This window comes from Chenopodium quinoa, unplaced genomic scaffold (genome assembly GCF_001683475.1).
Source record: "Chenopodium quinoa cultivar QQ74 unplaced genomic scaffold, ASM168347v1, whole genome shotgun sequence".
In the NCBI taxonomy this organism is placed as follows: Eukaryota; Viridiplantae; Streptophyta; class Magnoliopsida; order Caryophyllales; family Amaranthaceae; genus Chenopodium; species Chenopodium quinoa.
Window position 1 is genome coordinate 6,125,277 of NW_018745684.1, and position 13,984 is coordinate 6,139,260.

General features: G+C 30.5%; 1 protein-coding gene across 1 annotated transcript; it reads right to left on the reverse strand.

The window, feature by feature from the left end:
* Window positions 1-61: 61 nt before the first annotated feature.
* LOC110717855 (stearoyl-[acyl-carrier-protein] 9-desaturase, chloroplastic-like) lies at window positions 62-7,546 on the reverse strand. Its single transcript, XM_021896638.1, has 4 exons — window positions 6,204-7,546; window positions 4,352-4,497; window positions 1,960-2,476; window positions 62-1,396 (listed from the first exon to the last, which is right to left on the reverse strand). The coding sequence occupies exons 2-4, from the start codon at window positions 4,447-4,449 to the stop codon at window positions 836-838; spliced, it is 1,176 nt and encodes a 391-aa protein (XP_021752330.1). The 5' UTR covers window positions 4,450-4,497; window positions 6,204-7,546; the 3' UTR covers window positions 62-835.
* Window positions 7,547-13,984: the final 6,438 nt, after the last annotated feature.

Consider the following 13,984-nt stretch of genomic DNA (forward strand, 5'->3'; position numbering starts at 1 on the left):
TACTTAAAATTGTGTGGTATGGCTACTAGCATAAATTTGGATGTACTTTAATTTGTTGTTAATTTCCGTAATGATCAACCTACATATGTTACTTCGACATCTTGTTTATCGACACGATATGACACCTAAATATATAGTGACCTTATATAAAATTTTATAAAATCTTAATCTGACTTTGTATCGGACACGACACCCAAATCTGAGTATGTGCAACATAGGTTCAATCTTAACATCATTCCTCCTTTGTTAATTTATGGACTTGTATTAGTAACTACAGTTGGACACCACATATTAGCCTAAGCAGTTCTTTCCTTGAGAGTTCAACCTTGACTTACTCTATTTTACTTGGTCCCAAAATTAAGCAACCAATATGATTGAATATAAGATGAGATATAAAGTAAGGTGATGAGATAAATGAGTCGAATAACTCCACTAAATAATAACTTTTCATTAAACATACACCCCAAAGTTCATTCACTATTACAAATTTGTATATCAAACTTCAAATAAAAAAAAATTACACACGTCTTCATGTTATTCAATTATGTACTAGTGTACTATTACAATGAAACGACCATGTTAACTCTAATTAATAATACATCAACCGTAATATAATTGAAAACAAGTACATAAACAAAGCAACCAATACAATTACTTGATTGGTTGCAACCACTCTATTAAGTAAAAAACCATAAAATAAAATAAAATGTCCCTTAGCTTTTGTATAATTTTAAGTCGTAGTCTTACCTTTAATTCAGAAATTTTCACAAACAACCGTTATAAATGACAGCTGGTACAACACAAACTTCCCATCGTACCAAAGTTAATAAGTTGCTCAAAGTTTGATGCTTCTATCAAAAACCCAACTTATAGGAACAGAAGGCACTTCTTTTTCCTTATCTCGAACTCTCTCTTCAATACTTCTTATTCTATGAGGCAATGTACATACATACTCTTGAGCTTTTCGGCCTTCGGCCGAAAGCCCGGTGAGTTGATCAACCTTCCAATAATTCACCAAATGCTCCATAACCTCGGCATAATTGGTGACCGTGTACACCCCAAGCCGAGCAGCAACAGCTGTAAAATGACTAAATAAGTTGAAGTCACGGCCATCGTGCATAAGGTGGCCCGGCATAGAGATTCGCTTCCTGATCATGTTAGCGAATGCTATAACGGTTGTATCGGGGTCAACCTCGAAGAGTTTTTGAGATATCTTGGTGTAGGCAGTTTCGTGGCGTTTCTCATCGGCCGCGATAAGGCCACATACCTTAGCAAGATTGATATCACCATGCTCTTTGGCTAGCCTTGCGGTGTTGCCGTGTGAGAAGAATGTTGCCCTTTCTTGAAATGCTGTGAATATGAAACCCATATATGGGTTGTTCTCAAATTTTGGGTCCTGCATTCGTAATATAAAAATTAATGATTCCGAGTAATATAATAGAAGTATTAACTATTATAATAATATATTTTCGTAGTTTATTAAACTTTGATGAGTTATAATTATAAATGGTTGAGATTGAATGTTGAAAATGGACGGTTAATATTATTACATCTGTTTCATATTATTTGCAATGATTAGACATTTTTTACTCACACTTTATGTTAAATAGTTGCAAATAACATGAAACGGATATTATCTTTTAAGAAAACCATTATAAAATCTTTACATTTATTATTTCGTAGCTGTCATGTTTACTCTGTTATTGCTCTATAGTAATTATCTGTATTAATTACTAATAGCAATAATGATGTCATGCTGATATTATGGTAACCTAACCGGATTAGAACAACTAAAATGAAACGAATTGAAGTGCTACCTCCGTCAATTTTTAGTTGCAATAAGGGGTAATTGTGAGATATAAAAAAAATTCCTTTGTTGCAACTAAAAAATAACAGTGGTAGTATTAAAATTTAAAATAAGAAGTTATGAGAACAAAAAAAAAAAAAAATCTGTCTTACCACTCCTGCCCCAATCATATATTGGGTTGTTTTCTCAATAGCTCTCATATCAACACGACCAGAAAGATAAAGGTACTTGCTAAGAAGATCACCATGTCTATTCTCTTCAGCACTCCATGCCCTAGACCATGTAGCCCATGAAGTCGAACTCGCACCCGTTTCATCCCTCACCCCATCCATTGTGTTAAGCGCCGTCTGGTAAGCCGGAAGAGATTCTTCGGTGATCATATGACCAACCAAAACAACGTAGAAATCGTCTGGAACCTCTCTAGCCCTCTCTCGAAGTTCTGTGATTTGATCATAAAATTCTTCCGAAGTTGGATCAGGAAGAAAATCCTTAGGTTGCCAACATTTTTCAACAGGTTTTAAGTACTTCAAGATGTTATCTCTTGCCCATCCTTCCAATGAATCGAAAATCTCAATTTTTTCGGGTGACATTGAATGTGTAACACGATCATTAGGCTTCTCGCGCTTAGCGTTGCTTAAAGGTTTCTTCGGACTTGGTTTTATTGTTACTCTACAATAATAAGGAAAAATGTATGAGTATATGTGAAAATAATACAAGTACATAAAATTGTTTACAAATTACAAAGTGTATAAAAAAATGGCTATTTGTAAATCAAATTATAGCATTAGGGTAACATTTTATTATTATATTGGAATTCATGTTAGATTCATTTAATATTGTACCTACTCCGGTCCATATCATCAAGGTCTCAATTTAGAATCCATTCCATGGTTTTATTTGTTTGGTTGGGCTATTAAAGGATGAAATCTCATACCTGGGGGATTCTAACTCCACCTCATTCCCTTAAAATCTCATACCCACTTACCCCCTAAAGATTCATAATCCATACTATTAATCAAGTATGAGAAATCATTTCATGATTAAACCAAATAACTTTAAATTGGTATGAGATATAGAATCCACACCACCCAAGTATGAGAATCCATACCAATCCATTCCAACTTAGTGAACCGAACGACTTAGTTAAATATCTTAAAAATATAAAAGATTAAAAGTTCAAATTAAATACCATGGAATCGAAAAAACAAATCTAGTAAAATGACGAAACTTTAAGGGAAGTGGAGTATAATTTTAGTTGATGTATAAAAACACTTGTATTAAGCTATTAGTGCTACGTTCAACACAATCCATATGCTATAAAATAATTATAGAAAAATTTTTGTTTTTCACATCATGCAATTTAATAATTAAAAAACCTCTAAATAAAGTTACTTAATTATGTGAGGTAGTAAGAAATAAAGGATTTGAGTCAACCAATGCAATGACTAGATTGGATTGATATAGATGTACCTACTAGATACATACGAATCATACAATGATAAGGTATGTAGCCAATTTAAGACATCATGCATTATTTATGATATATAGCAAGGTTATATTTGGGGATGTAGTATAATAGTCAACTTAATAGTGGCATGTTGTTATATGGTCCTATGGAAAAGGATATATTGTATATATTATTACAAAAAACGATGTGTATATTAATACCGAGATACATATATCACATCAATATAACGACTTTCGTAATCTGCCAAATGTCTTTAATTAATATAAATAGCTTAATGTGACCTTTTCTTTTGGGTATCTATGACTATCATACTTGATATAAATAGCTTAATGTGACCTTTTCTATATATGGATATCTTACATGACTATCATACATATAATAATTAATCATTGGCTTTAATTAAAAAAATTGATGTATATACAGACCCATAAGGCTTAAGTATCGTTCTCAATTATAAACTATGTCTCTTTCACTAACAAGTTGTTATCAAACGTATAACAAAAATCGATGTGCATACATACCCATAACGCTTAAGTATCGTTCTCACTAATAAACTATGTCTCTTTCACTAACAAGTTATGTCTCTTAGCTACCTAACTACAAACGTTCGATCAGGTGATGTATGTTTAATACTTTGAAATTATATATCAAGATGAATTTAACGTATTAATCTTCATTTTTTTTGTAACAGTTTTTACTCCATATATTTGATCAATAATATATTTAATAATATATGTTCCTTAGATCGATTTGTCTTAATTAATGAATATTTCATTAATATAATTTTGCTATAGGAGAAAGTTATTTAGCAATAGGTAAACCCAACTTAAAAAATTAGATCTGATCTGATTGTGTTATAAAATAAAGTGCATATTTGCTTAATAAGATCAGCTGAACTAAACATAGCCTATGTTTTTATCTATAGCACATGCAAAGGAGAATCCGACGAGGGTGTGAATATATAACACCGCCGGTCTTCCTCCGAAAATGATGATCGGAGATAGATAGAGTAGTATAGTCTGCATGAAACCTTGTTAATCACATTATTATAAGTACGTAGGATAAAGAGTACTCACTTAGGAGGGGCATTGTTGAGGGTTAACGCCATGCAAATCTTTGGAGCTTTAACATGGTGAGTGCTAATTTGTGGGAGAGAATATAAACTCATTGCCATTTTTGTTAATTTTTTCTTAATTCTTCTGCTCACAACTGCCGCCAAAAGCTGGAGAAACAAAGTATTTAATGGATTAGTACAGTGTAAATTCAATGCGGATCTTTGTCTTTAAATGCCGCAGCAATTATATACAGTCTATTTTATGGATGGGAATAAATTGGTGGCACGGAATTCAATTTCTTCATACATTTTTCATTTATTTATATTTACATCAATTGATTTTTTTCACTATTTTTATACTCTTACCATTAATATATATAAATAATTTTATTATTTTAATTATTTTATAATTTTTAATAAAATATACTTAAAGATATTAATGGTCAAAGTGATGGATTAATAAACATGTGTTGCCAATTGATGCAAAATATTAAGAAATGGAGGAGGTGTTTGGTTTGGGATACGATTTTATTACCATATATAGATAGAAAAACGTGACTTTCTATTATGCAATAAATTTTATAGAACTAGATTTGAACATAGATAAGCCGTATATCCCTAACTTAAATGAGGAGAAATTTAGTCGTATAATCAGATATAAACATGAACCTAGAAATAAAATCGGTACTGAAATATACGGAGTACTATGTATCTGTTGTAACCGATAATGCATGAATGACCATCAAATATAGACATGTACAAAGAAATAATCTTGGTACGGTACCGATATATACGAATTACTATGTACTTGGTCTAGTGTAAGCGATTATTCATGAATTTGATCATAAGTGAATCTTGTTTGATCAATTTGTGTGATATGTCTAAGCTAAAGAATTTGTACGATAGGGGTACGTAAATTCATGGTGTACGTTAGTAAAATGGAATTTATGTGGCATGTAAAATGTAAATCTTCATTTACGCATGCTTCTGTAATGTTTTGTCCTTGCGAAAGTTATTACTTCATGGAATCTTATTTACATTTCCAATAGTGGAAATTCACATTAATGCTTGTTCGTCCAAATTTACGTCTTTATTCATTATATGATGAACAACTCGGAACGAATATTCACTCTATCAACAACAACAATAATACTTAACGAAAACTATTTAATAATTAAATAAGGAAAATTATACACATACATAGCTAGCCCTAGTGGCACATTTGGTTTTTGGTAATTAACTAATGGTAATGATAATGATTTTATAAGTATCTATTTGAAAAAGATTTTATGCTAATTATTACTCATGATATGTTAGTCTCTTTCCAAATACTCCATTTTCTTCACAAATTGTTGTTAGCATCCATTAACATTTTAGAGGTGGTACTGTGTAGTAATGAAAACTTGTGAACGATAACACAAGTTTATAGGCAGAGTTCCATTGACATAGTAATGACCATAGGATTTTCTAGCAAAATTACATACAAATCTTTTATCATTTTTATAATCTATGACTGCTTACTAAACGTGTCGTAAGACTACATATAAGAAGGTAAAAAAAAGAATATTAAGATAAATAAACATTAATTGCATCGAGGCCATGCGTGTTTGATTTTTTTTGTGATGAAGTCTTAGATTTAGTTATACCATTTAAAGAAATTCATTTAATACTTATACATAGCTCTAATATATGCACTTTTTTCATCAACATCACCATCAACAACAATAATCATATTATTCGACAATATTAGTAATAATAATACCAACCACGAATGCTTAAACAAGTTGAATTGAATATAGCCTAACACCCTCATAATATAAATAACAAGAAATAATTTAAGAAAGAAACAAAGAGAGAAGGGGAGAAAATAGCACCTTATTTAAGATCGAGAAGGCTTAAACAACTCAAGGCTTTCGTTGTTGGAACAAAAAGAAAAGGAGTGCTAGCTTATTATAAAGATGATTTAAATGTACAAAGTTTGAGGCTATAAATAGAGTGTTCAAACGTTTAAGTTAAAATTGATAGTTGTGATGAAATAAAGCGTATGGATGAATGTCCATATCATCAATAATTGTAGCATAAATTGGTTTTGTGGAAATGGGGGACAAGCCCCAATGGAATAGACTGCAAACAAATTAAAATACATTCAAAAGTTAAATATTTACAAAACGTAAATAAAAAAAATAAAAAAATTTCACTTAAGTAATTAGGTTTTGGTACCACTCAAGTTGTCTTGGGCCAAGCTTCGTCATTAAATTCCTCCAATAAAATTCATATCCTTTAAATCTTACAATTGATTAAGAAAAACCCAAATTCTTGAGTTGGTGAATCCTAATATTCCTAGGTAATCTATAGCCCGATTAGCTTTTCGATATTATATATATGTACTTGTCAATCCACCAAACTACGGCATTATTGTATTGTTGTATTGCCCGATTAGTTTAAACTACGGCATTCTTGTATTGTCTTATAAGATCCTCCTAAGTTCGAGTAGTGTCTTTGTAGTGCCAAAAATTAAGAAAAAAAAAAAAATTAGAAATTTATTTTGAAAATCTACTTTTTATATTGTATTAAAGCTGTATTTACTTTCCGATATTATCTATCGTTTTATTGTCTATAAAGAAAGTCATAAAGGATAATGTCTTTTAGATGAAATTATATCTTAGATTTTTAATGGACTCCTATATTAACCAACTAAGATACCTTGCATACATCTATCCACTAAACTAAATAGTGAAATATGTTTACTAAATATATACATAGTAGTAGATAAACCAATTCTAGGCTTCAACCATCAGTTTAACTTTTTGGTTGAGTTGGTCCTTTAACATACAGGGTATCAGCTGCAATGTGATACAAAGATTATCACAGGTTCAAATCTCATCTACACACACAATCAAGTAAAATATTTCGCTCCGGATATGAGGAGGCTCATGCTACATAAAAAAGGCTCTTACAATCTCATGTGAAGGGGTGTGATAGAGTATAGAAACCAATCTTGAGCTTCAACCATCAATTTAAGTTTTTGGTAGAGTTGATCCTTTCTAAATACAAATACCACTCTTATTCTTTACCAAACATGTCCCATAAATATCCAATTTACCTCCCTCCTTTCCTAACTTCCTTTGTCATGGTGTCATCAAACTCTCTTAACTCTCCCACCACCAATTCAACCTCGTGTTTCCACTGCCACCACAAACGATGCATTGTCCCTCCATCTCCACCATAAACTCGTGAACAACGTCGCTGTCATTGCCAACACCCTCCTAGTAACCCCATCTCGTTTAATTGGTGGTCAAGGAAGTCCCACCAACGAGGTACCGTCGCTGTATTCATAGTCTATCAAGTATGCATACTTCCAATCGTTCATAAAAACACCAACAAATATTTTGAGGAAACAGTTAAATTGGTAATCAATAGTTAATGGTTGCATTTATACAATAATTAATGCAGCTTGCATCTATACAATAATTAATGCAGCTTGCATCTAATTTATGTCAAAACTTTGTCAACATTTCTTGATTTTGTAACAAGTTTTGCGGCATTGATTTCTTTTCCTTACTACTAACTTAAAAATCATGATTAGTCGTCAGTAACTTTTGTAAGAGAACATACCAATTACCAAATTGCCTGAAATATATATATATATATATATATATATATATATATATATATATATATATATATATATATATATATATATATATATATATATATATATAATGAGAATGAGAAAATGAAAAAACCACTTAAAAGTTGTCACTTGTTCCACTTCCTAATTTTTAAAAAGTAAATATTCCTTTCTTATGTACTTTGTACTTTATAAGGAACATGTGGGAGTTTTTAATTGGGTTTCTCATATTTTCATTTCTCATATATATATATATATATATATATATATATATATATATATATATATATAAAATAATAAAAAAAAACTCATAATTGTAATTTGTAACTATTAACTTAATTAAAAAAAAACATAACTATTTAACCACAAGAAATAACTATTAAGCCAAAATCTTTTTTTTTTTTTTGAAGCCAAATCATATTTAATAATACTACAATTTAGGCTCTCTTCTCTTCCTTACAAAAATATTAATATTGAGTAAAAACAATTTCAATTCAGTAAAAATAATTTAAATTCAATAAAAATAATTTAATTGATAATAATAATTATAACTATTAAATCAAAATCATAACTATTAACGCAAAAATAACAACCAGTTAAAAATAAATCATAATTTACAAGCAAACACCATAGTTATTGAGAAAATATAAGTTTATAACCTTGATATAAACAAGAATTATTGTTTATCAAGGGTGTATATGTAAGGTTAACTGTTGTTTTTTTTCTCTCCTCCTTCAACCTTTTGATATTTTCTGATTTCTCTCTCCTCCTTCAACCTTCAATTTCAATGGTGAAAATACACCTTTGCACTATGACATCGAACAAGTCGAAATCAATGGAGGAAGAAAAGCTTACCTACCCTTTAAGGTTAACCATGCCCGTTATTTTCACTTTGTTATTTGGTTTTTCGTTTAATTTCAGGGACGAAGCTGTCGGAAATGATGATGCGAAATCAAATTCAATGGAGGAAGAAAAACTCAGCTACCCTTTAGGGTTAACTCCCTTTGTTATTAGGGTTTTCGTTTAATTTCGCCGGCTTCGAAGTCGAATAAACTTGAAAGCAAAAGAAGGTGAAAGTGGGCAGAGATTGGAGGAAGAAGATTAAGTTGGGTAGGAAGAAAAAATATGAACAAGAGGTAGAAGATGAACATAAGAAGAAGAAGGTGGGAGGAAGATGATGATGAATAGTAGCAAACAGTGAGTTAATGGTGTTAACTCCAAAAACCTGTCCAACTTGTCATAGTGACCCACAAACAGTAAAAATATATTAGTCTAAAGTTCATAACTAATTACTCAAATACAATAACTATTAAACCATAATATGAAAATCATATCATAACTAATACTTTAACAAATGTATATTCAAAATTATAACTATTTCCGCGAAAATTATAACCAAATTTAGTTTAAACATGCAAATTAAATACCTTTATCAATATTAATATAAATCAAATCATAACTATTTACTTGAATATACAACTAATTAAAATCAACTATAACTATAATAGCCAAACATGTACACCATAACTATTAACCTAAAAATCATAAACATTTAACTGAATACTATATACTAGCTATTAATTAAAGGAAAAAATTGTCAACATTAATCCAACCTTGTTAAGTTGGATACAAATGAAAAGCTACTTGCTATAATAGGTCAAAATCCTATGTGGTATATGGAAATTTATCAAAATAAAATAAAAAAATAAATTATTAAAAAAAAGTCCTACAGTACATGACAATTGGTGACTTAGCTTTTTTTTTTTTTTTTTTTTTTTTTTTTAAGCCTAACCTCTAACCTCCATTTTTTCTTTCTCCTCTTTTTTCACTTTTTCGTTTAGAAGTTCTCTACCACGGTCTCTCCATTTCAACTCGCCATCATGATAATATTCACCTTATTAACATTTATTTCAATCTGATTCTCATTATGGATACAAACCGATGCTTAAAGAGTATACAGAATTCCTAATCCAAACCCTAACACCCATTCCCTTGATCAAGAAAATAAGACTAAAAAAAACTTTGGCTTTTGAATTACATACACAAGCCTGAATAATCCGAAAGCCAAACTTTTTTTTTTTCATTAAGGTTTATTAATCTGGGGCTAAATCATTTTGTTATTGAAGAGTAATTGTAATTTGTGTAATAAAAATTCAGGTTTAATTTGTAAAAAATGAAATTTGTCACGAAGAGAAGAAAGAGATAGGGAAATTCATATCATAATGGAAATTAATCAAATTGAAACTTTGACCTATTGATTGTAACTTGTCTACTTGCATGTCGTTTTTGTTCTAATAAATCTTGATATTTTTAATAAATCATAAATGGTTGCAAAAAACTTAGTTGCTAATAAAATGTGCCCCTATATTCATTAATAATTAACTACTAATGAAGAAACAAATGAAAAACAAGGATTTGGAAATTAACAATTCAAAATTCAAACATACACAAATCTTAGGGCATTTTAATACAGTGGGAATATGAAGTTTGAAATACTTTAATTAATGGATTGAAAAGGAAAATTTAGGATAACGATGGTTTTAATTACATAAGTCGAACATTTATGACATAATAAAATTCATTTTTATTGGAAATATGACATAAAATTATAATCATAGAAGAGACTAAGAAAGAGAAAGAGAGGAAGGAGAGAGAAATAAGAATAAGAGAAAGGAATTGGAGGGAAATTGATTTTGGCACACCCTTTATTGATGTTGGCACACCTCCATGTGAGAGCAGCATAAAAAACTGTGCTATCACATAGGGGTGTGCCAAAATCAAGCCTTGTTTGGTTGGATGTAGGAAGTAGAAATTCTCATGAAATTTCAATTCCTATGAAATTGTAATTCCTAGGAATTTTCAAAAATTGTTTGGTTGAATGTAGGAATTTCCACTTCCCATGGGAAGTTCCACTTACCTAAGGGGGATTAGGTAAGTTAATTCCTCCATTTTGTGGGAAGTGGAACTTCCTAGAAAGTCCCAATTCCTACATTATTGTCAACCAAACAAGCATGTATAAATTCATTTTCTAGAAAATTAAAATTCCCATAAATTTGTTTGTCAACCAAACAAGACCTCAATTTATGGTGTGTCAAAATCATTTCCCGAGTTGGAGTTACCTACCACTCTAGATTTTGATTTTTGTGTCAGGTGATTTGTCCCTTGTCAGATCACAGTGCAACTAACTGCTTAAAGACATCAGCCAATAACTTATAATTTGTAACAATTTAACTCAAAAATCATAATTATTAACCTAAAAATCTTCAATTTTAAGGATTTACCAAGATGCACGCAATAACTAGTAACCATAATCATGACTTATATCACAACAGTTTACTCAAAATTATAATTAATATAAACCATTACCAATAACCAAAAAAAACCATAACCATCTACTAATTAATAATTATAGCTATTAACTTCAAAATATACCTAATAACCAAAAAAAATATAACTAATAGCTAAAAAATACTCAAACTATTAATTCAAACCCGCCCATAACTATTTACCCGAACATATCACAACTAATTAAAGACAATCGCAAACCATAACTAATAGCCAACTATAACTATTAGCCTAAAAAAATCATAACTAATAATTCGAATACCTTATCTATTATATTAAATTATAATTAGTAAACAAAAAAGAAACCTAATAATCCTAAAATCATAACTATTAGCCTAAAATTCATAACTATCAACGGATCTATACAAATACAATAATTATTAAACTGAAATCACAACTATTTACCTGAAAATCACAACCAATTGACTAAAATAAACATAAGTAATGATCAAACACCATTAGGTCCATAATTGTTAAATTAAAAATCATGCATAACTATTAATTAAGTCAAATACTTCAACTATAAATTAAAGAAAAAAAATAACACCAGTAAGGCCCTGTTCTTTAGAGCTGCTCTGTTCTGCTCTGTTGAGCCATGCTCAGGTGACTCAATCTGCTCTGCTGGCACCTGCTCTGCTCTGCTAAAATCTACTTTATTCTGCTGAAATCTGCTCTGCTCTGCCTAAAAGCTCAAAAGAACAGGGCCTAACTTGTTCTTTTAATGATCTTATTGTATTGGTCCAACTTTTTATCTAACTCATCAATATAATCCCATCTTTTACACTTAGCTGCTTAAATTTGCTCTAAATGTTAAAATTACCTGCTAAAATATAGAGGTGATCAACATCGGCCCGACTTGAAAATAGGGCGGGTTTGGGCAAGCCTAAAAACGCATTTTTAGTTAAAAGCCCGAAAAAGCCTGAAAAGCCCACTACTTTTTGCGGGTTTGGGCACGACGTATCATGTTAAGGCCCGACCCGGCAGGATTTTTTGATCATCTCTACTAAAACACGTTAAAATACTATGGTTGGCAGTTAGAATTATATTTATATATTGACCTGTTTTATCAGGTTATTTTGATCAGTTAATTTTAGTAAACTACGTACAATTATTAAGTAACATCAAAGCTGCTAATTTTGCTCCCCTCAATGGCTTCAACCTCTTTGGCAACCCCATCGCAGTCTCTTAATTCTCCGTTCAAATCCCCTTTATCTCGATCACTCCATCCATTAATATTAACTCCACCTCCAATGTAGTTTATGGCGCCGCTGCTGTTTTGAGAGATCGAGAGAAATGATAAAGATGGAAAGAATTCATGGCTTTAACAGATTGTTAAAATCGACCATGAAAGTTTTAGATCAAAAATTTTAATGATAGAAGTTGATCTCAAAAGGCAAACCCTCCCCCCCATTATCTCGATCACTCCATCCATTAATATTAACTCCACCCCCAATATAGTTTATGGCGCCGCTGCTGTTTTGAGAGATCGAGAGAAATGATATAGATAGAAAGAATTCATGGCTTTAACAGATTGTTAAAATCGACCATGAAAGCTTTAGATCAAAAATTTTAATGATAGAAGTTGATCTCAAAAGGCAAACCCTCCCCCCCCCCCCCGAAATTTAAAAGTACCTTTGGCATTGTTGTCACCTTCTTCTTTGTCGAGGAAAGAGAAAGAAGGAAAAAGGAGAGAGAAAATAAATGAAAAAGGAAACATCTAGATCTATCATGAGTTTCCTTTCCTCTTGCCAAATTCACATACAAGATTACAAGGTGGTCTTACGAGGTAAAAATCTATCCTAGGGTTTGCAAATAGGAAAGTTTCATACGATATGCTAAAAAGTAATTAATTCCTAATATTAGGCCATGTTCACTTCATCTTATTTTTGTTGAACTGAAATTATTTTTACTAAACTGAAATTATTTTTGCTGAATTTAAATTATTTTTTATTGAACTAAAATTAATTTTACTGACATGAAATTATCTTTACTAATTCTCTATTATATTTTTTCTTTAGAGTTACCGCTTTTTACTGAACTGAAAATATTTTCACTGAACTGAAAATATTTTTACTGATTTGAAAATAATTTTAATGAAGTGAACTTATTTTTACTGAACTAAAATTATTTTTATTCAAGTGAAATTATTTATTTAAGGTGAACTAAATGAACAGAGGCCTAAGTGTAGCTTCATTATTGAATTTATTAGATCGAATTTGACTGGATTTGTGCGTGTTATACATTATCATTGGGCTGAATTTAACTCATGTTTGAATGGAGAGAAAGGAAATTTAATTATTTTTTCTCGCCCTTTATTAAAATTTATTTTTCTTAATTTACTCCCCGATTTTGAATGGGAAGAACAATAGGATCCGTATAGTAGTAGGAACTAACAAAAGAAAGGTAATGGAAGTTGCATGTAATTAGCATCTTCGAAGTAAATTAACAAAAGAACAAAAAAAATGATCCCCTCTTCACTTGTCATGATTTTATACTGTCATAGTAACTAAGTAGGGTTTGGAAAAATAAGGGTTTGCAAATAAGGAGCTTTCCAAAACCTAGGCTACACAAGATATGCTACGATATTATTTAATTCCTAGAATAATTAAGTTTAACTTCATTCTTGATCTATCCAATTTGACTGAGTATGTTACATTATCATCGGCCTAAATTAAGCTC

Excerpts from the sequence above, each read along its gene's own strand:
- LOC110717855 (XM_021896638.1), bottom strand. The coding sequence starts at position 4,449 with ATGGCAATGAGTTTATATTCTCTCCCACAAATTAGCACTCACCATGTT. Across the intron at positions 2,477-4,351 it reads CTCAACAATGCCCCTCCTAA|AGTAACAATAAAACCAAGTC; the intron begins GTGAGTACTCTT and ends TTATTATTGTAG. Across the intron at positions 1,397-1,959 it reads ATATGATTGGGGCAGGAGTG|GACCCAAAATTTGAGAACAA; the intron begins GTAAGACAGATT and ends TTACGAATGCAG.